At 42.2% G+C, this 24436-nt stretch overlaps 1 protein-coding gene across 1 annotated transcript in view; it reads left to right on the top strand.

Moving 5' to 3' along the window:
* The window catches only part of EHBP1 (EH domain binding protein 1), a 411889-nt gene that overhangs the window by 243809 nt on the left and 143644 nt on the right, over positions 1-24436 (top strand). The window contains 1 exon segment of the mRNA XM_040430136.1: positions 5526-5669. Coding sequence (XP_040286070.1) covers positions 5526-5669 — 144 coding nt within the window.

The following is a 24436-nucleotide window of genomic DNA, read 5'->3' as shown; positions in this document are numbered from 1 at the left end:
CTTCAGCTTTAATTTTCTAACTGATGGTCTCACATGTTCTTCAAGCACCTTCTGATACACAGTAGAATTCATCGTGGATTCTATGATGGTGAGCTGACCAGGTCCTGCTGCAGCAAAGCAGCCCCAAACCATGACACTTCCACCTCCATGCTTCACAGTTGGTATGAGGTTCTTTTCTTGGAATGCTGTGTTTGGTTTACGCCAAACATGTCCTCTGCTGTTGTGTCCAAATAATTCAATTTTGGACTCATCTGTCCAAAGAACATTATTCCAGAAGTCCTGGTCTTTGTCAACTTTATCGCTGGCAAATGTCAGTCTGGCCTCGATGTTTCTCTTGGAAAGCAAAGGTTTCCTCCTTGCACACCTCCCATGCAAGTTAAACTTGTACAGTCTCTTTCTGATTGTAGAGGCATGTACTTCTACATCAACAGTAGCCAGAGCCTGCTGTAGTTCTCGAGATGACACTTTAGGGTTTTTGGATACCTCTTTTAGCATCTTGCGGTCTGCTCTTGGGGTGAACTTGCTGGGGCGACCAGTCCTGGGCATGTTGGCAGTTGTTTTGAAAGCCCTCCACTTGTAGACTATCTTCCGGACAGTGGAATGGCTGATTTCAAAATCTTTTGAGATCTTTTTAAATCCCTTCCCAGACTCATAGGCTGCTACAATCTTTTTTCTGAAGTCCTCTGACAGCTCTTTTGCTCTCACCATGGTGCTCACTCTCACTTCAACAGTCAGGAGCACACCAAACTAAATGTCTGAGGTTTAAATAGGGCAAGCCTCATTCAACATGCAGAGTAACGATCTACTAATTATGTGCACCTGGTGTGATATACCTGTGTGAGATCTGAGCCAATTTAAGAGGGAATACATGTGAGGGTGTCCTATCTTTTTCCTCAGTTAGAATAGGCATTTTTGTAGAATGACATTTACAGAAGATCTTGAAAAGACTTTTCTTCAGTTTTCTTTGTTTAGTTGGATTACTTTAATCTCTCTGTATTGTTGAAACGGAGATGAAATAACCATTTATTAAAAATGTTACAAAAAACCACATGCTTTCAAAGGGTGTCCTAATTTTTTCACATGACTGTATGAGGCAAAACCCAGAAATGCAGAAGAACTGTGGAAAGCAGTCCAATCGTCCTGAACTGGAATACCTGCTTAGAAGTTGGTGGACTCCATGCAACACCGATATCAAGCAGTTCTCAGACACAGTGGTTATGCCACTGAATATTAGTTCAGTAATTCAAAGGAAAGTGAAATCTCAAAAAAAAAAAATCTGTTTATACATTAAGGGGATCATATATATTTTGGCTCAAAATCTGCAACTTCTTCACCCTTCCATGCCACGTACATCAGTTCTAAAAAAAAATAGAAAAAAAGGTGGGCGGGGAAGAGGGCAGCCCATCTCATTTATCATTTTCTACCCCAGTTTTAGCAAGTTATCTAAATCTATGCCAGTAAGGGAGCTGGTGTAGAATTGAGGCTGTTGTATGTCGGCGCATCAAGCACCAGAGCAGGGTTATTAAGAACGGCATCTAAGGGTACTTTCACACTAGTGTTTTTCTTTTCCGGTATAGAGTTCCGTCCTAGGGGCTCAATACCAGAAAAACACTGATCAGTTTTATCCTAATGCATTCTGAATGGAGAATCTGGATGCATCAGTTCAGTCCCTCTTACGTTTTTTGGCCAGAGAAAATACCGCAGCATGCTGTATTTTTCTCTCCGGCCAAAATGCCTGAACAGTTGCCAGAATGCTGGATCCGAGATTAATTTCCCTTGAAATGAATTAAAATTGACGCATGAGCAGACCTTTAAATCTGTGAAAAAAATAAATACCGGATCCGTTTTTCCGGATGACACCGGAGAGACGGATCTAGTATTTCAATGCATTTGTCAGACGGATCTGGATCCGTCTGACAAATGCCATCCGTTTGCGTCCGGATTGCCGGTGACGGAACTGCCTGCCGGAATCCTCTTCCGCAAGTGTGAAAGTGCCCTAAACCGCCAGTTAAAAAAAAATAAAAATGACCCCATAAATGTATTAGTTTTTAAAGAATAATGCTGGCCCTGCTATTTTTTGAACAACCTAATATTCCTTTTTCTTTGCTTTCTCTAAAGGATTAACACAATCTGGATAAATATTATCGGTTTAATTTGGACTTGAATGTGTAGTGTCTCCAGTGCATTTACATTTATACAAACAAACATTATAATGATTTTGTGATTTATTTGCTTTTTTTTTTTTAATTGCTATAGTTCAACACTACTGTATAGAGTACAGTCTAAACAACCCCTTTGGCACCTTTAGACAAGAAGTTATCTTATAGTAATAATTTATCTGCATATCCTATGTGCGCAGTCGCCTATTTTCCTACTAGATGGCTCTGTACCTCTAATATAGCCAAGGTTGCCTTTGGTGGTCTGGATCTAAAGTATTAATCATCCCACACTTGACTGACTCACATTTGTTGCACGACTCATCACATTCCTATGGGATACAACATTATGTGGTGACTCAGAATACATCCTGGCCCCTGGCACTTCTGCTTCTCTATATGCCTGGTGTAATACAGTACTGTGAAAAATTCAGCATGACCTCTATTAGGGCCCATTCACACGTCCATATGTGTTTTGCGGATCCGCAAAACACGGACACCGGCAATGTGCGTTCCGCATTTTGCGGACCGCTCATCGCCGGCACTCTCATAGAAAATGCCTTTTCTTGTCCGCGGACAAGAATAGGAATTTTTTTTTTTTTGGCGGAATGAAAGTGCGGATCACAGAAGAATAGTCCGTTTCTCTTTGTGGTCTTGACTGTAGAACTTTCTGTATGCAGCCAGTAGGTCTGTAAATCACATGTCCTATGGCGCCTTCCCATGGCTAGATCACATCTAGATCACAAGCTATAGTTCTATAGATCATTCCAAATTTTGGATGCACAAGGAACATGCGAGAAAGGATGCACTATGTGCAGCAGCCTTCATGTCACAGGCAATGTGCAAATTCCAGCCTACAGCAGAGATGCACAACCTTTTCTGCTCTGAGGACCACATTGTCAGATTAAACCAATCCCAAGGGCCACAGTGAGCGTTATGGCCTATCGAAAGTATATCTGATGCTTCCACTTTCAGGACACCTACCTGTCTGGAGCTTTCAGCCATTCGCCACTTTAAAGGGATTCTGTCATCAGAAATGAGCCCTATAAGCTAAACATATGGCGATGTCGACTGTTAAACACAGAATCCTAAAGTGAGTTTATCAAATGCCCCTGTGGCTCTATAATCATAAAAAAGCGGTTTATATCACCTGTCAATCACTTCAAAATGTGTCCAAGGGGACGTCTCATGGTGAAAGGTGCCCGGCTGCAGCCATGTCGTTTAGGTGCCCAGCGCCGCCTTCTGAGCTGAAATCGCCGCCCTCCCTTTCATGCGATCCGCCTACCTCACGTCATCACTGCCTCTCTAACCACTGCTCGCTTTATCCAGATCCCGCGCGTGCGCACTAGGTATATCCTGATGCGCCCGTGCGGACTACCGGCAGCGGCCTCGTATAGCAAAGTGCGCATGCGCCGGCCGGCGCGCTTCGCTCGAACCTCCACTGACTGCCCTATTACAGCCCATCCCAGCCATGCAACCTCCTACAGCCTGGTTCAAAGCTTGCGGGATCTGGATGAAGCGAGCGGTGGTTAGAGAGGCAGTGATGACGTGAGGTAGGCGGATCGCATGAAAGGGAGGGCGGCGATTTCAGCTCAGAAGGCGGCGCTGGGCACCTAAACGACATGGCTGCAGCCGGGCACCTTTCACCATGAGACGTCCCCTTGGACACATTTTGAAGTGATTGACAGGTGATATAAACCGCTTTTTTATGATTATAGAGCCACAGGGGCATTTGATAAACTCACTTTAGGATTCTGTGTTTTACAAGGGACATCGCCATATGTTTAGCTTATAGGGCTCATTTCTGATGACAGAATCCCTTTAAGAAGGATGAGTATACATGCACATGGCTGCTACTGTTCTCATAAATTGGCAGATTACGGGTCTCCTGAACCCTGTGTGGCACTTTAGATAAGCTGGCGAGGTGACCATGCATGTATGTGACTATAGGTTATTGTAGTTTGAGTTCTTGAAACAGCTGAGCGTTTCACTACTCCCATACACTATAATGAAGATAGCCGCACACATGCATGGCCAGATTATCTGCTCCTTTCTGGAGTGTCACGCTGGTTTCAGGAGACCCTCATTCTGCCTATGTACGGGGACTTCAGAGATGGCCAAGATGGTCAATGATCAGATGGTTGGGGGCTGTGCAGTATCATATAGCGGGGCACATGTCACCTGGGCCACAGGTTGTGCACCCTGGTCTACAGGAAGCAGCCTGGAGGATGTTCAGAGTCAACAGTAGAATACATGGGACTGTGCAGATGTCTAGTAGTCACCCAGTGCAATCTGGTTGCTGTTCAGTGGCCCAGACATGTTGCCCTAACCATGACTTCTGATAGTGTCGGGGCCTCCTGATTCTGCCAGTGTTTTGCTATTAATTTCCTTGCCTGGTAAAGGATACGCTGCAGAGCCAATTTAACGTAGTCATCTGCCACCTTGTCATCCACCCAAAAGACCATTAGTAAATTACAATGCAGAATAGGGAAGTAGGAGGAAGAATTGAAAAGGGATGTACTGTATTTTCTATGCTGCTAATTACATCGCCTTTCCAGTCTCTCCGTTTCTTTCCTATTCTGCAATGGGTCGGATACATCATATGACGGATCCAAGCTGCATTAACAGACCTAATGGGGTCAAAAGTGAAGGAAACCTTGATGGAATCCCCATAGGATCCTCATTGCTCAGAGGTGAACTACATGCATCTGTAAAATGGACATCTGTGCAGAAATCTATTGAGTGCCCAAAGAGCTTTGCCTGTTCTAAGGACAGGTGTATGTCCGCGCTCACTACTGATTAGAGCAGCGCTGAAGGTGTTTGGGTTCTCTCTAGTTTTGGAAATCAGCTGAGGTCCAAGTTTACAGGTGCACCAGCAGTATCTTCTGATTTGTCCCTATGGTTTCTCAGAAGATGACTTTCGGGAGGATTTTTCCCGGTAGACCATTTCAAAAAAGACTTTTTTTTAAAATTCCCTATAAGTTTTTTAAGTTCTTCTGTGTGTATCCCGGTTAAGACGCCATACACACAACCATGTCTGCATTTCGGTCTTCGACGGATCCACAAAATACGACTCCCTTCTGCGTTCATTCTAACTCTTTCCCCACAATAAAAAGGGCTATTCGTCTGCAAAATGGACCAAAATAAGACATGCTCTTTCGTTTTGGGAATGGAAAAACGAATCAGGAAAAAACATGAACGTGTGCGAGGCGCCATAGAAAAGAATTGGTCGTTGTGCTGTCCTACAAAAATATGGATGAAAAATACAGTTCTATGCATGAAGCCTTATAGTGACAGCAATAACTTTAAAGTCCGGTACATATATAATTGTTCTCTTCTGATCTTCGTGTTAACATTTGTGTCTTATAGCAACGAATGCTATCCCGTCAAGAGGAACTAAAAGAGCGTGCCCGGCTATTGCTGGAGCAGGCCAGAAGGGACGCGGCGCTGAAGGCAGGAAACAAGCAGCGACAGAACACTGCGGCCACGACACGAGCCAAGCAGCTAAGTGATGTAAGTCTTCCTGTAGATGGTGACCACGTGAGTGAGTCTGAGCTGTAGTACCAAGCATAGGTGCCGGTACAGATGTGCCGCTGTGTCTGGAACAACCGAGAAGGGGCCACAGTGCAGGATCTACATCCATGTAATGTTTGTCCATATAGTAGTAAATAAGAATAGCAGCCAAAAAGTACCCACTTAGGGGCATTTGCTAAAGTTTTTATGCCACTATTTTGGAGTTAAAAAAATTGCAAATTATGATGCACCCCGTATTTGCAACTTTTTGAGGTTCTTTAGAAAAGTGTTGAGAAAGGGGTGGGGCTTATCATGAGGGGGCAGGGCTTCACACACTGCTGGATTTGCTATAACTTGCGCCAGAAACTGGTGTAAGTTATAGCTGAAGTCTACACCAGATCATAGCTGGTGTAGACTTTAGCATCTGGCAGTGCGGGGGTGCATTTTTGAGCTGGGCTCGACAAAAGGGAGACACGGGGGCGCAATTCACTAACATTTACCCCTGTTTCCAGGGGAGAGACTGGAGTGATTTCAATCTAGGTGCAAGGACTGCCAGAGAATGCACCTAACTGATGGTGAGGCGTGCTCTTAGGCGCATCCTCCGGCTGGGCTGTGAAAGATCGGCATAAAACACAGGTCTTTGATAAATTACCCCCACTGTCTCAATGTTTCCAGTACAGGTTGGTACTTACGGAAGGCTGTACCTTGTGGAATTTCTCTAGGGCCCTTTAATTTAAAATTGATCGTTGGTGAAACACACCTAGAATTCCTCACTCACTGGTTTTTGGCTCCATTTAATATCCTATATGAATATTATGATATTATTACTAGGGATGAGCAAATTAATTTCTACTGTTAAAAACCTTTTACCGAACTTGGGTTCAGTTCCAAAGTACCTCTTGTAACCAAAGCAGAGTTCGGTTATTACCCAAAGTCTCGCAAGACTTCACAAAGTAATAACTTCGGCTCATCTGATAGATGGATAGATTGCAGATAGATGGATAGATTGCAGATAGATAGATAGATAGATGGATAGATTGTAGATTGATGGATAGTTTGCAGATAGATTGATGGATAGATTGCAGATAGATTGATAGATAGATTGCAGATAGATGGATAGATTGCAGATAGATGGATAGATTGCAGATAGATGGATAGATTGCAGATAGATGGATAGATTGCAGATAGATGGATAGATTGCAGATAGATGGATAGATTGTAGATAGATGGATAGATTGCAGATAGATGGATAGATTGCAGATAGATGGATAGATTGCAGATAGATGGATAGATTGCAGATAGATGGATAGATTGCAGATAGATGGATAGATTGCAGATAGATGGATAGATTGCAGATAGATGGATAGATTGCAGATAGATGGATAGATTGCAGATAGATGGATAGATTGCAGATAGATGGATAGATTGCAGATAGATGGATAGATTGCAGATAGATGGATAGATTGCAGATAGATGGATAGATTGCAGATAGATGGATAGATTGCAGATAGATAGATGGATAGATTGTAGATTGATGGATAGATTGCAGATAGATTGATAGATTGCAGATAGATGGATAGATTGCAGATAGATGGATAGATTGCAGATAGATGGATAGATTGCAGATAGATGGATAGATTGCAGATAGATGGATAGATTGCAGATAGATGGATAGATTGCAGATAGATGGATAGATTGCAGATAGATGGATAGATTGCAGATAGATGGATAGATTGCAGATAGATGGATAGATTGCAGATAGATAGATAGATAGATTGCAGATAGATGGATAGATTGCAGATAGATAGATAGATAGATAGATAGATGGATAGATTGTAGATAGATGGATAGTTTGCAGATAGATTGATGGATAGATTGCAGATAGATTGATAGATAGATTGCAGATAGATGGATAGATTGCAGATAGATGGATAGATTGCAGATAGATGGATAGATTGCAGATAGATGGGTAGATTGCAGATAGATGGATAGATTGCAGATAGATGGATAGATTGCAGATAGATGGATAGATTGCAGATAGATAGATAGATTGCAGATAGATGGATAGATTGCAGATAGATAGATAGATAGATAGATGGATAGATTGTAGATAGATGGATAGTTTGCAGATAGATTGATGGATAGATTGCAGATAGATTGATAGATAGATTGCAGATAGATGGATAGATTGCAGATAGATAGATAGATAGATAGATGGATAGATTGCAGATAGATAGATAGATAGATAGATGGATAGATTGTAGATAGATGGATAGTTTGCAGATAGATTGATGGATAGATTGCAGATAGATTGATAGATAGATTGCAGATAGATGGATAGATTGCAGATAGATGGATAGATTGCAGATAGATAGATGGATAGATTGCAGATAGATGGATAGATTGCGGATGGATAGATTGCAGATAGATGGATAGATTGCAGATAGATGGATAGATTGCAGATAGATGGATAGATTGCAGATAGATGGATAGATTGCAGATAGATGGATAGATTGCAGATAGATGGATAGATTGCAGATAGATGGATAGATTGCAGATAGATGGATAGATTGCAGATAGATGGATGGATATATTGTAGATAGATGGATAGATTGTAGATAGATGGATAGATTGCAGATAGATGGATAGATTGCAGATAGATGGATAGATTGCAGATAGATGGATAGATTGCAGATAGATGGATAGATTGCAGATAGATGGATAGATTGTAGATGGATAGATTGCAGATAGATGGATAGATTGCAGATAGATGGATAGATTGTAGATAGATGGATAGATTGCAGATAGATGGAGAGATTGTAGATAGATGGATAGATTGTAGATAGATGGATAGATTGCGGATGGATAGATTGCAGATAGATGGATAGATTGCAGATAGATAGATAGATTGCGGATGGATAGATTGTAGATAGATGGATAGATTGTAGATAGATGGATAGATTGCAGATAGATGGATAGATTGCAGATAGATGGATAGATTGCAGATAGATGGATAGATTGCAGATAGATGGATAGATTGCAGATAGATGGATAGATTGCAGATAGATAGATGGATAGATTGCAGATAGATTGATGGATAGATTGTAGATTGATGGATAGATTGTAGATTGATGGATAGATTGTAGATAGATGGATAGATTGCAGATAGATAGATGGATAGATTGCAGATAGATGGATAGATTGCAGATAGATTGATGGATAGATTGTAGATAGATGGATAGATTGTAGATAGATGGATAGATTGCAGATAGATGGATAGATTGTAGATAGATGGATAGATTGCAGATAGATGGGTAGATTGCAGATAGATGGGTAGATTGCGGATAGATAGATGGATAGATTGCGGATAGATTGATGGATAGATTGTAGATAGATGGATAGATTGCAGATAGATGGGTAGATTGCGGATAGATGGATAGATTGCGGATAGATTGATGGATAGATTGTAGATAGATGGATAGATTGCAGATAGATGGATAGATTGCAGATAGATGGATAGATTGCAGATAGATGGGTAGATTGCAGATAGATGGATAGATTGCAGATAGATGGATAGATTGCGGATAGATGGATAGATTGCGGATAGATTGATGGATAGATTGTAGATAGATGGATAGATTGCAGATAGATGGATAGATTGCAGATAGATGGATAGATTGCAGATAGATGGGTAGATTGCAGATAGATGGATAGATTGCAGATAGATGGATAGATTGCAGATAGATGGATAGATTGCAGATAGATGGATAGATTGCAGATAGATGGATAGATTGCAGATAGATGGATAGATTGCAGATAGATGGATAGATTGTAGGTAGATGGATAGATTGTAGATAGATTGCAGATAGATGGATAGATTGTAGGTAGATGGATAGATAGATAGATTAGAAGATTAGATGAGATGGATATTGGAAGTATTACACTGACTCTATACGTTACATTCTCAGTTCTCGCCCTCACCTCTTTCTAATGATAAAGATCCCAGTAACTTTTTCCTGTCACTTCTCTGCCCAGAACAATCTGTGTTGAAGGAAATACATGGTGACAGGCCAGGTGCGATCGAGCCTGCTTTGTTAGCTTTCTCTTGGTGCCCCACCGATAACCTCTTAGATGACCTTGTAAGATCATCATCCCCAGGGAATTCACGCTGATTTAGTTTTCATAATGGCATTTCCGAAGCCGATAGACCTCTGAGCAGCCGCGTTGCTGTTCCCTTTGCCGTCCTGTAGGGTGTGAGCTGATGCTGTATGTAACAGGGCAGTGGTCACACTGACCAAAGCGTCCCCAGCCCCCCTGACAGGCAGACGAGACCTGCAGTGTTTTTCAGCGTGGAGGTCTATAGGAGCGGGCTCCTCTTGAACCCCTCAGTGATATTAATAATTTCATGTAGTTTGGCCTTTCATTGGTGATCATGGACTCGACAGTTTTTGTTTTTACTTGTCCAATCCTATTGATCCTTCCGTAATAAACTTTGCTCGCTCTCCAGTTCTTCAGAACTACAACTTCCAGCATGCTCTGACAGCCTGTGTTGTGCTGAGGGTTGTAGTAACAGGTAGGTGATCAGTACAGTCAGTCATCGTAGGTCATGAGCAATCATTATTTAAAAAATGTAATAAATCTAAAACAACGGACGAAGGAATTGAAGGGATTTTCCTAATGTGTTGTATCACTGTATCCTTGCTAGTTCTAATAATTGTCAATATGTCTTTTTTGTTACTTTTTCTCTTTTTGTCCCTTACTGTCACCTTTCCAAACTTGCTGCATTTTACAACTGAGTAGTTAGATGCATCTCTAAAGAAACTCCTTTTAATACGGCATCCAGTAATCCAGAAAATCGGATAATCCCATCCCTTTGATCCCGGATTATAGCAGTTTGACCGCAATGATTTTCTATAAGGCATGAGATGCGGAGCGGCCGATAGTGAAACATTAATGAATGAGAATTCTGTTAATATTATGTAACTTTTTTTTCTTTTCTTGTGAGTTTTTTCATTTTCTGTATTTTTTTAGACGAAACTGTCCTTTAATCACTGAGTTGCTTTGACCTGGGCCCAGGGTTCACCAGCAAATCCATAAGCTAAAAAAAGAAGAAAAAAAAAGGGTAAAACCACAAATCCCCCGAAGAATGCGTGTGTAGTGGCCCTTTCTTTTCCACACACACAGTATAATGTGCATGTAAGCTATGCCTGAGTAATCAAAGTGTGGAGCAAAGAATGGGTTAACGTGCTGCAGGTCTGGTGGCGGTCCGTGTATTAACTCCGTAATTAATTTAAGATTTAGCAACAATCTGAAACGTCCAATTCCACTTGGCGGTGCTTTCGTAGTAACGGTATTTATTTTTCTTCTTAGCTGTAAGTATGTCATATATTGCTTTGCTTTTCACTGAGCAGCACAAAGGTTTCAAAGACCTGGATAAATTGTTCCTTCGATGGAGAGAAAGCAGTTTTTAGTTTTTTTTCTTCTTCATCTTCTCGCAATTAAACCTGTAACTTCATTTTACAGATTTGAAGAGGGAGGGGAGAACAGGGATCCTCACGACAACAGAACTTAACAGAATGCAACCTTGGTCCTTTGATGTTAATTGGAAAACATTGATTGAAAGGACGGCTCTGCCACGCTGATAATTGTGGCAGGTTTAGATATGATCACTAGATCTCTGGATAAGGAAAGCAGCTTTTGGCCATCTAATTGGCAATATAAGGAGACAGAGCATTGTCTTTTCCAATCCCTTAATTGCTTAGAACTTTCTTTGCGGATAGTTTGGATTGCTTTAGTTACTTTTATTTTGTAGTGTGCACATACATGAGAAATGTGCCATAGTTACAGGAAAATAATCAAACTTTCCTCCAGTGTCATGGCTTTTTTATGTTTTTCAATAGTTTAAGGAACACCCCAAACAAAAGTGTTGTTATACCAAGTCCAGGGCCTGAGGGGGCGGAGCATGACACAAGGAAACACAAAGTAGAGGTTCCCCTCATCATCCTTCAGGCCTTGTGCAAGACATAACTTGGTAAACGTGTTCCTTTCAGCTAAGGCTGACCATACACTTTAGATAGCTGTCGTTCATCCGACAGCTATTCTTCCCAACCCCTTTCCCATACACATGCATTCTCGGTTAGAATGAGCATGCATGTGTTCTCTGTAGTAAAAGGACAGTAAGCCACTGCCAGACACCTCTTGTCTCCTTCAAAAATAAAATTGTCAAACAAGTTAATTCCCCCGACATCTACCATTGGGCGTGAGTTGGGATACCACCACACACACATCAGATAGTCAGCTCTTCCTAGGGAAATTGGCTGAGTCGGTTGACATTCATCTAAAGCAGGCCATGCACATTAGATATCTGTTGACTGAATGATCATTCGGCTGACAGCTAGCTCTCCCAGTCTTACCCCCCCCTCCCAAACCACATAAATTTATGTTCCACCAGGAGGGTAGAAAGCCGCCGTCAGACACCTCTAGCGTGTGAAAGAATTGGAAATGTTGAAGTCCAGTTTGACCAATCCTTCTCTCCCTCGACAATTGTCCCCGATCCCCAAAGGAACCCCTTCCATTGGCCTCCTTAAGGCCTGCATCAGGCAGCAGTTCACAGCAGGGCACAGGAGCCTATAGCTCCCATCCCCACCATTCAGCCTCATAGGCTACTAGGCTTGCAGCCTATGAGACAGTAGAACGACGCACAAGGTTGAAATTAGATCATTGCGGCAACTCAGGACACATGCTGAAAGAGGCCTGCTTACAGACACCAGTGGGGGGTATATACAAACACTACATGTGGGGGATGGAGAGGAGCAATATATATAATGGCATTGCGGTTGGTGAACAGAGGAGCAATATATACTGGCACTAAAGGGGGGAGACTGGAGGAACAATATATATACTGGCACTACATGGGGGGAGGAGAGAGCATTATATATACTGGCACTTCAGGGAGAACATTATACATACTGGCATTTAAGGGGACATTACAGGGGTGGTTACAACTGTAGGGGGCATTAGAACTGCAGGGTGCATTAAAATACTACACTGCGTGCAGAATTATTAGGCAAATGAGTATTTTGACCACATCATCCTCTTTATGCATGTTGTCTTACTCCAAGCTGTATAGGCTCGAAAGCCTACTACCAATTAAGCATATTAGGTGATGTGCATCTCTGTAATGAGAAGGGGTGTGGTCTAATGACATCAACACCCTATATTAGGTGTGCATTATTATTAGGCAACTTCCTTTCCTTTGGCAAAATGGGTCAAAAGAAGGACTTGACAGGCTCAGAAAAGTCAAAAATAGTGAGATATCTTGCAGAGGGATGCAGCACTCTTAAAATTGCAAAGCTTCTGAAGCGTGATCATCGAACAATCAAGCGTTTCATTCAAAATAGTCAACAGGGTCGCAAGAAGCGTGTGGAAAAACCAAGGCGCAAAATAACTGCCCATGAACTGAGAAAAGTCAAGCATGCAGCTGCCAAGATGCCACTTGCCACCAGTTTGGCCATATTTCAGAGCTGCAACATCACTGGAGTGCCCAAAAGCACAAGGTGTGCAATACTCAGAGACATGGCCAAGGTAAGAAAGGCTGAAAGACGACCACCACTGAACAAGACACACAAGCTGAAACGTCAAGACTTGGCCAAGAAATATCTCAAGACTGATTTTTCTAAGGTTTTATGGACTGATGAAATGAGAGTGAGTCTTGATGGGCCAGATGGATGGGCCCGTGGCTGGATTGGTAAAGGGCAGAGAGCTCCAGTCCGACTCAGACGCCAGCAAGGTGGAGGTGGAGTACTGGTTTGGGCTGGTATCATCAAAGATGAGCTTGTGGGGCCTTTTCGGGTTGAGGATGGAGTCAAGCTCAACTCCCAGTCCTACTGCCAGTTTCTGGAAGACACCTTCTTCAAGCAGTGGTACAGGAAGAAGTCTGCATCCTTCAAGAAAAACATGATTTTCATGCAGGACAATGCTCCATCACACGCGTCCAAGTACTCCACAGCGTGGCTGGCAAGAAAGGGTATAAAAGAAGAAAATCTAATGACATGGCCTCCTTGTTCACCTGATCTGAACCCCATTGAGAACCTGTGGTCCATCATCAAATGTGAGATTTACAAGGAGGGAAAACAGTACACCTCTCTGAACAGTGTCTGGGAGGCTGTGGTTGCTGCTGCACGCAATGTTGATGGTGAACAGATCAAAACACTGACAGAATCCATGGATGGCAGGCTTTTGAGTGTCCTTGCAAAGAAAGGTGGCTATATTGGTCACTGATTTGTTTTTGTTTTGTTTTTGAATGTCAGAAATGTATATTTGTGAATGTTGAGATGTTATATTGGTTTCACTGGTAAAAATAAATAATTGAAATGGGTATATATTTGTTTTTTGTTAAGTTGCCTAATAATTATGCACAGTAATAGTCACCTGCACACACAGATATCCCCCTAAAATAGCTAAAACTAAAAACAAACTAAAAACTACTTCCAAAAATATTCAGCTTTGAAATTAATGAGTTTATTGGGTTCATTGAGAACATGGTTGTTGTTCAATAATAAAATTAATCCTCAAAAATACAACTTGCCTAATAATTCTGCACTCCCTGTAGGGTCCTATGGTGGCATTATTCATATTTAGTTACTGTGGGAACATTATTACTATTAGGCTCAATATGGAGGGCATTGCTTCTAATGGGGACATTCTTGGGGAGCATTATCACTTGAAGGCACTGTAGGTGTCACGTATTGATGTGGGAGGGAACACCACACCGACAACAGGAGGGAAGGGAAAAGGAACTAGGCCTCAAAGCTAGGGAAAGGGAAACAGACACACCCTGTGGAAACCCTAATGCTAGCCCTGACTCCTATCCATATGAACGGACCTTGAGGGTAGGAATGGTCATACACTGGAACCTAAGACCCTGGAAACCCTGAATTGCCCTGGGGTAGTGTCTGGGCTAGAGACTGCCGGTTCCTTCCCTAATGAAATACTAGACCTCAGGGAGATGCTGGTTAACAAAAGGTGTTTGTTTATTACCAGCAACAACACAGAAAACAAGTGAAACTAAAGAGGCTGTCAGATCACATCACGTGCAACCAGTCTCTTAGATCTTCTGACACCTGTCACCTTAGAGACAGTTCCCCCCCCCCCCCCCCCTCCCCTCCTTCTACGGGTGGCCTCAGGACACCCAGGACCGACTTTATCCGGATGAGCTCTGTGAAAGGCTTTCACCAGCCAACTAGCCTTAACGTCGGCCGCTGGAACCCACATCCTCTCCTCTGGTCCATAACCCTTCGAGTGAACGAGATACTGGAGGGATCTACGGAGAATTCGGGAGTCTACTATCCTGGCGATCTGAAATTCCAGATTACCGTACACCATGACAGGAGTGGAAGGCAAGGAGGACGGTTCAACAGGTTCGACATATCACTTCAACAACGACTTATGGAACACATTATGAATCTTCAAAGCCTGAGGAAGTTCAAGACGAAAGGCTACCGGGTTAATAATGGCAGTGATCTCATATGGACCAATAAACCTTGGACCCAACTTCTAAGAAGGTTCTTTCAACTTAATGTTTCTTGTGCACAGCCACACAGAATCACCCACTCTTAGGTCGGACCATTCAGACGTCTCTTGTCAGCCATATGTTTATACTTGTTGCTCATCTTTTTCAGATTATTTTGAATTTTCCGCTAAATAGATGACAATGAAGAGGAAAATCGTTCCTCTTCAGGTATACCAGACGTCTCAGTACCAGAAAATGTGCCAAATTGTGGGTGGAACCCATGTGCCTCAAAAAACTGTGACATCAGTGGACTCCAGTCTACGGTTGTTTATGGCAAACTCTGCTAAAGACAAAAATGAAGACCACTCCTCCTGATTCTCCGAGACAAAACATCTCAAGTAAGTCTCCAGATTCTGATTCGTGCGTTCATTCTGTCCATTCGACTGAGGGTGGAAGGCAGAAGAGAAGGACAATTGTACCCCCAGACAAGTACAGAACACCTTCCAGAATTTGGAAACAGAGTCCCCCTATCAGACACCACATCAGAAGGAATACCATGTAATTTCACGGTGTTATCGACAAACACTTGTGTAAGGGTTTTAACATTAGGTAGACCTGGCAATGCTATAAAGTGCGCCATTTTACTAAAGCGATCAACAACCACCAGAATCACAGTTTTTCCAGAAGAATTCGGTAAATCTGTAATAAAATCCATGGACAAATGAGTCTAAGATCTGGACGGGATAGGCAACGGATGTAAAGGTTCGAAAGACAGAGTATGTTTAACCTTAGCACGTGCACAAGTACTACAGGATGACACACTTACGCAACCCCGGCCACCAGAATATACAAGAAATGAGATCGACAGTGGATATGCTCCCAGGATGTCCTTAGAGAACCGTCCAGTGATGTTCCTCGAACACCTTGTGCTCTAATTCAGAAGGAACAAACAACTTCCCTGGAGGGCCAAAATCCAGTGCATCTCCCTGGGCCTCCAACACCTCTGCCTCAAGGTCGGGATATGGATATTTCTACCCCTTCGGATGATATTGCCCCCCCCCCCCCCCCTCCCTCAGGAAAGCTATGTGACAAAGCATCAGCCTTGTCATTCTTAACCCCAGGGCGATAGGTGACAAAGAAATTAAATCTGGTAAAAAAACAATGACCATCTGGCCTTCCTTGGGTTCAGTCGCTTAGCCGACTCCAGGTAAGCCAGATTTTTGTGATCAGTAAGCACAGTAATAGGATGAATTGCTTATTCCAACCACTGACACCATTCCTCAAATGCCAACTTAATGGACAGCAATTCTCTATTACCCACGCCATAATTCCTTTCTGCAGCCGAGAGTTTCTTAGAGAAGAAAGCACATGGGCGCCATTTACTAGGTGAAGGACCCTGTAACAAGACTGCTTCTACCCCTACCTTGGATGCGTCAACTTCCAAAATGAATGGCTGTGATACATCCGGTTGCACCAGTATAGGAGCAGAAGCAAAACATTCCTTCACTGCTGAAAAGGCTTGTAATGCCTCATCAGACTAGACTGAGACATCCGAACATTTCCTAGTCATGTCCGTTAAAGGTTTAACCTCAGTCGAGTAGTTCAAAATGAATTTACGATAATAGTTGGTGAACCCCAAAAACCGCATAAGCGCTTTCAGATTTTCGGGTTGATCCCAGTCCAACACAGCACGGACCTTCTCTGGATCCATACAAAAACCTGAAGTACAATTTACACAATTCTCTGAACCAAATGACGTTATCGCTTCCCCCCGAAAATCTGTCTGGAAGTGCAACCTTAATTCAGGACAGGCCTGGTAACTACTACTGGCACCAACAGCCTGTGATTCCTGGATCTGCGTGCGGAGGTCGGCTACCTCCAAATACAGACCCTGCAATTGTCCAGCCAGTGCAGCGATAGAATCCATAGCCTCACTGTCACAAACAAAAATGATGGTTTTTGGTGGTTGATAATGTCACGTAGTGATGTGGGAGGGAGCACCACACCAACAACAGGAGGGAAGGGAAAATGAACTAGGCCTCAAAGCTAGGGAAACGGAAACGGACATACCCTATGGAAACCCTAATCCTAGCCCTGACTCCTATCCGTATGAACGGACCTTGAGGGTAGGAATGTTCATACGCTGGAACCCAAGTTCCTAGAAACCTTGAATTGTCCTGGAGTAGTGTTTGGGCTATAGACGGCCGGTTCCTTCCCTAAAGAACCAGCGTCTCCCTGAGGCCTAGTAACAAAAGAGAGAGGGAAAACAACAAAATATAAAAGGGGAGTAACACTCACCCTGAAGTAAATGGACAAACAGGAACTCAAAAGAGGACCACACCAGCACTTCCAATACCAAACTGAAGCTATCAACCGCATAGCATGATGGGTGAAGCCAGACTAAATAGAAGAGTTGTAATGACCACTAAGCTACACCTGAGACAAGAGGTGTGGTCATTACCAGCAACAACACTGAAAACAAGTGAAACCAAAGAGGCTGTCAGATCACATCACGTGCAGCCAGTCTCTTAGATCTTCTGACACCTGTCACCTTAGAGACCGTGACAGTAGGGGGCACTATTACTATAATGAGAGCACTGTAAGAGAGAATTTTTACTATTGGTGGAACTTAGGGGAGCACTATTACTATGTGGGCGACTATATAAATGGCACTATTATTTTTCTGCAAGATGTTGACCTAATCACTTTTCCACATCTTTTTTTTTTCCTACTGGGTGTGGGCATAGTTTTGTGAACCCCATCCACGTTTATCGTGCTGTTAATTGTAGTGGATTTGCTGTGTAGAATCCACTTCCACAGTTTCACCACATCTGAACTTGGTATTAATGGGTTCACACCACACTGTCCACTAAAGACCCCCATACACATTATTGTATTGTCGGCCAAACCTGCCGTTCTGACAATATAATGTGTATGGGGAGCTCAGAATTGTCCCCCAACTAATGATGTGAGGGGAGAGAAGAATCAGGTTAGCTGAATTTCTTTTGCCCTATCCCTTTGTTCCCCAGGAGATGCAGATGTCTGGCATGTCTCTAACCTTTCTTCCCATTGACAACACATACATGCTTAGCCAAAGTTAGTCATCGGCCAAATAATCTCTCGGCCAACAGCTATTGCCTATTGATGGCCACTTCACTGCTGGCCATTGACATTGAAGTCTCCACTCAATAGACACGTGTTTGGAATGTCCTGGGTCCTCCACCTAACCTCCATTGACTTCACATTAATGTATATTTGGTTTTTGCATCACTTTCTTAGGACTCTGCTTTCATATATGATAACCAGGCAGATAATTGGCTTCCAATAATTAGTACTTTCCTTTAAAGTTGAATTGCACGTAGTTTTCTTCTTTCAAAAGCAGATGCATAGCCAAGCCAACTGGAAGGAACATACCTTTGTCCATCATTTTCATTGTGGATCCACTTCTGGCTCTAGCTCCACAAACTGCACCAAATTCTGTCAGCTTGGTCCGCAAAGTGGATTATTCACCAAATACATTTATCCCCTATATCCAAAAAGTAGGTGACAAATATTTGGTCCCTAGGACTGGAGCTCCTAGTTTCCTCGTCACCATCATGACTGCTGTGAGAGTGGTTTAACGTGACCTTTCATGCTGCTACGTCAAACTTTGTGAGAGTAATGGAAACAGCTGGTTTCAGGACAACATTGAGACCCCCAGCAGTCATACATAGCTTCAATCCTGTGCATAGATGCCAATTGGTGCTTAAGACACTTTAATTCAACATACTTACCTTTGAGATTTCCAACAGTTCTTACTGTTATGGTCCTCCTCCATCTGCATGATGCCATTCACACTGGCCCGGCCAATTCCCATGATGTATTAATCCAATGGACGAACTGTCATCATGCAGAGTAACCAGATACTGTAGAGGACAATGCATAATCCTTAAACTCAGATTATCTACAAGACTATCATTTTAACTTCTTTTTTTTTTCCTGGAAAAACTCCTTTATACCCCAGTTTACACTGATGCTTTTCGTATCTTGATGCTTTAACTTTCAGCCAAAGCTGGAAGTTGGGCCACAATGGAGGAAACATGGTCATTTTGCCATGGAACATAACGTAATTGAATTATGAGATTCCTGTGTATTCTCAAACTGTCTGATCTGGTACAAGTAAAAAGGCTGGAAAACGGCAAAAGCTGTTAAAGGCTGCAAAGCCCAGTTTATTTTGATTTTTGCACTCAATAATATTGAAAATAGGAATTGAAAATATTTTTGAAATTATTTGTCCCTATACCCACCCAGAATTGTTGCAAGGTTCTTGATAGATGCCCCAGTCTCTCTTCCCTTAGAGCACGCTTGCGCGCATCTGCAAATACTTCCCCAGCCAATGGCTTGAGGGTTCCTGGGTATGTAAGGGTACCTTAGAGTATGCCTGAACTTAAAGGGGTTCTAAGAAAATTAAAATACTTAAATATTACTTTATAATAAATATATTCCCAAATACCTTTCATTATTTATAATGGCTCATCTTGTCTAGGGAGCATTCATCAGAGGGGAAAAAAATGGCCACCGTCCTGTTAGTACACACAAAATCTGTCCTGATCACACAGCAGGACAAGTAACTTCACATCACTGAGCTAAAGAACTGCCCCATCTCTGCTCTACCGGTCAGGGGTTATGATCCTGAATACACATGATAATATGTGGCACCAAAAAAATTTATCATTTGTCAACCGCACATGGCCCTGTATAAACATTGGATGTGCTGCTGACACATCAGGCGCTGCAAAAGTGAGCACTAGTGTTGAGCAAAGTGTGCTTCGGATAATAGATCTGAAGTCGCTTTGTTCAAAACTTCGTTTGAATGCTGTACGGAGATCCTAGTGAGCACCGATTGACTTGTATATCATCAATTGATGCTTGTTCAGAGCTGAAATTGCCCCGTATAAAGTGACTCTTGGTAAGTCCCATAGGCCGCTTGCACACGGGCGTCACTGATTTTGTCCGGATACATGTAGGTGCATTGCAGCAAACCCGCGCGAGTATGCACGCAATTTCAGTCAGTTTTGTCCGCGATTGCGTTCCGTTGAGTTTTTTGCGCGTGAGTGCAATGCGTTTTGCACGCCCGTGATAAAAAACTGAATGTGGCACCCAGACCCGAACCCGGACTTCTTCACTGAAGTTCGGGTTTGGGTTAGGTGTTCTGTTGATTGCGCAGCCGGTATCGTCTTCTTCCTGCAGGGCCTGCAAAAGGACCTTCGATGACATCATCGCGCTCACCACGTGGTGAGCGCGATGATGTCATCGAAGGTCCTTTTGCAGGCCCTGCAGGAGGAAGAAAGAAGACAATACTGGCTGCGCAATCAAGTGGATGAGGTGAGTTTATTTTTTTTATTTTTTAACCCCTTAATGGGGCATTGCACCTGCGCGGAATTCCCGCCCATGTGAAAGGGGCCATAGTCTGATGAAAACTTTTTCACCCACCATTGGAAAGCTGGTACTTTCTGACTAGGCGAGTAACTGTCGCTACTAAGCCAGAAAGCTGCACTTCTGTATCTGGAGTGAATCTAATATGTGGAATCACACGACAAACTGAATATATAAAAACAATGTAAAAGTAAATTCACATTTGCATCGTAGGCTCCGTTCAGGGCCTTTATCGCAGTTTCCATTTAATTTACCAGAACCTGCATGCAGGGCTTTTTATCTCTGCCTAAATTCCGGACTTGTGAACAGAAATCAAAGGGAACCCATTATAGTCAGTGGGGGTCATGTACTGATGATCACCTGCCACCAGTCTTGGTTAAAAAAAAAACTATGGAGGAAGATTTGACTAATTTATTATGAGGCGCTCCTCTCTTAATACATTTGTCACATCTTCTACTGTTCATGCGCCAGAAACTGAAATCCACTCCAGCCATTAGCTAGAATACTTTTTTGTGTCATGTACAGCAGATTTCTGACGCACACTCTTCTTCCCGTACACTTTTTGTGAAAGTAGTAAAGGTATTGTGGGGAAACTAAAAAGGTGCAAATTTTAACATGCTAACATCCAGGACATGCAAACTGCCATAGACCCCAATTTGGGGCCATTTGGTCCGCCATGTCCCGAATCCAACGCTTATGTTATTTTTGTTGTTCTGCTCCTAAAACGGAAATAAACAGCAGTGATATGAACATCGCCTAAACCTGCAGATGTCATCAACTGATACGAAGACCGTAATGAAAGGCGTAATCTTGTTTTTCACCTTTGTGTTATTGCTCTCTATGTATATATTTCCTATATATATACACACACAAATCTATGCATTTTTCTGTGTACGTAGACGTATCCAGTTTAGACATTTGAAGGCTATCTCTGCTCGATGTTAGAAACAAAGCAGTAGGTAGATTAGATCTATACCGAGGCATTAGAAGATATGAGAGGATGCTCGGACACTTTTCTCTTCCCTCCTCCCTCGGTTTGTGTAATCCTGGAATGAGATCACCATTACCCTGAGCCTGGATTCTGCTCAGCCTATTCTGTTTTGCTCAGCATGCACCAGAGCAGAGTTAAAATCTTTATTCATTTCATTTAAAATGTTCCTTTTGTTCTCCTTATCATGTTCTAGCTTTCCCAAGGATATATGCCGTGAATGAAAAGTCACATGTGCATTACTAATTGTGTGCCATTGTATTTACTGTTCCAAGTGGTGGCACTGCGAAGCGCCTAATTCTTTTGCTTCACTTGATGTATAATAATCTAAGTGCCTTTGATAGCAGTGAAACAGTATTAATTGTTTTGTACATTTCTTGGTCATTCTTCTTAGGTGGTCTTCATAATCTATTAGAACTTTCCGCCAGATTTTTGTAATGTCATGCCTCCAGCGGCGATTAAATTGGTAATTAATGAACAGACTTTGGCAATGTAAACCCCATCCCGTTAATTTTCTCCTTTTGAGTTTTTGGAAGTTGTCATCTGTGTCAGAAAGCATTGCGCCATCTTGCCGGAGCCCCTTGGCATGGAACCACAACAGCTTTATTTTTTTTTATTTTTTTCCCTTCATCTATTAGCAGATCAGAGCGGTAATTTCACAGTATTTTGGTCAGGGTATTTATCATGGCAAGTACTGAGCAGGGTGGGGAATTCACAGAGAAAGTCCAGAAATACCAGGTGAGCCTCCTTGTGTTCACTGGGACGTTATGATCAGTTTAATTGGTCTTTGTTTGATTTTCGCCGCGCAGTCTGTTCGTGCAGTGGCTTTGCAGTGACTTTCCACTTTTGTATTTCTGACCTGTACTGACAGGAACTAGCGGAAAAAAAGGGGGGAAAAGTCTTTTGAAGTAGGTCCTTTGGCAGCGTGCTAGTCCTGAAAGCCCATAAATGGTTAATAGGCGACTGAAAATCCTTTTCACTGACTTGCCTGTTTGTGGTGTTATGTATTTTGTAAGAGGCTGAATATTCCTTTGTTTTTTCAGGCTAGAAGTAGGAAGGATAATTAAAACCCAGACGTTTGAATAGTTTTGTTTTTAATTAATTAGTTTTTCTTAATTAATATTCAGTTTTAAATTAACCCGTAAAATGCTTGTAGTTGATTTGAATTATTGCGTTGGTCTATTCTGGCTTTTACTATTTGTACATTGTATAGGTTTGCAGATAAAAAGAGATAGGGATAGAGAGAATGAGAGAGAGGTATAGAGAGCGATCGTTTGCTAGAAAAATAGAGATAAAAATAGGTAGAGAGAGATGGGTATAGAGAGTGTTTGCTAGATAGAGACAGAGGGAGAGAAAGAGAGAGGTAGAGAGAGATGGGTATAGAGAGTGTTTGTTAGATAGAGACAGAGGGAGAGAAAGAGAGAGGTAGAGAGAGAGATGGGTATAGAGAGTGTTTGTTAGATAGAGACAGAGGGAGAGAAAGAGAGAGGTAGAGAGAGAGATGGGTATAGAGAGTGTTTGCTAGATAGAGACAGAGGGAGAGAAAGAGAGAGGTAGAGAGATAGGTAGAGAGAGATGGGTATAGAGAGTGTTTGCTAGATAGAGACGGAGAGAGAGAGGTAGATAGGTAGACAGAGAGAGATGGTAAGAGAGAGGTATAGAGAGTGATCGTTTGCTAGAAAAATAGAGAGAATGAGAGATGGGGATAGAGAGAGACAGAGAGAACGAGAGAGGTAGATAGGTAGACGGAGAGAAATAGATGGCAAGAGAGAGGTCGAGAGATAGACAGAGAGAGAGAGATAGTAAGAGATGGGTAGAGAGATAGATCGACCTATAGATTTTAGGGTGTCCTGGTTCAAACAATCGTTTTATTTATTAATAAAATATAACATAAAAGTAAGACTAAAATATGACATACAACTTAAATTATGATTTAGGTGAAAAAAAGAAATTATATAAACAGAAAACCAGGTGTGTATTTATATATATATTTATGTAGAACATCCTTCATATATCTGATATCTTATATAACAAACACACACTTTTTTATTTTTATTTTCTAAACATTAAAACATGTTTTCATTTTTTCTTTAATCCTAATCTAGGCTTATGTCATGTTTTAGCCTTCCTTTTATATCCCAGGTTAATAGCCGCACAGATATCTATGTGCTGATAACGCCGGTTGAACAGGGACCACCTAAAACCTGAGATTCCAGGCCAGACCCCTGTATTCGCACAAGTTCAGTATTTAGTTTTGTAGCGCTTCCTTATTATTCTCACATTTTGCACAGATAGGTTTAGAAAATGATGTTTTAGCATCTCCTATATAAAGTGGGTGAAGCGTGACTGAAGCGATCGCTCTTTTTTGGAGGCGATGCGTATTTTTGGCTTCTTTGTGCAGCAGTATCTGGAGATTTCTGTCGATTTTTGAATGTACTATTTCTGCCCCCAAAAGTGCTAAATATCTCGTTGATTTCTTAAAACAAGTGACACTCCCTTGAAGAAACACAGTGTGGCAGTCACTTCAAGCTAACTGCGTTCAGCCAGTAATCTGTCACTTCCACATAATTCCACAGCGATTAGTATTTTTTCACCAAGCTTCATTTGTGTCGGTACAAAATGACAAAACTCTCACTTCTGTGACACAAAACCCACGCGAAACATGGAAGTGTAACAAGTTTGTATCTCAAAGCTACGGTGGCCGATTTAACACTGTATAATACACCTCGTCTAGTTCTCTTCTCTTAGTGAATACCCCCCCCCCCCCAACCCTTTTAGAGTAGGGTCTCCTTCAGAGGAAAGATGTGGCGTGCGATTTAGGACCCACTCTCCCTGTTGGTTTTGGAATTAAAT

Source organism: Bufo bufo, chromosome 4, assembly GCF_905171765.1.
Source record: "Bufo bufo chromosome 4, aBufBuf1.1, whole genome shotgun sequence".
NCBI lineage: Eukaryota > Metazoa > Chordata > Amphibia > Anura > Bufonidae > Bufo > Bufo bufo.
Note: the sequence above shows the minus strand (reverse complement) of the source record. Positions and strands in the feature narration are given on the sequence as shown.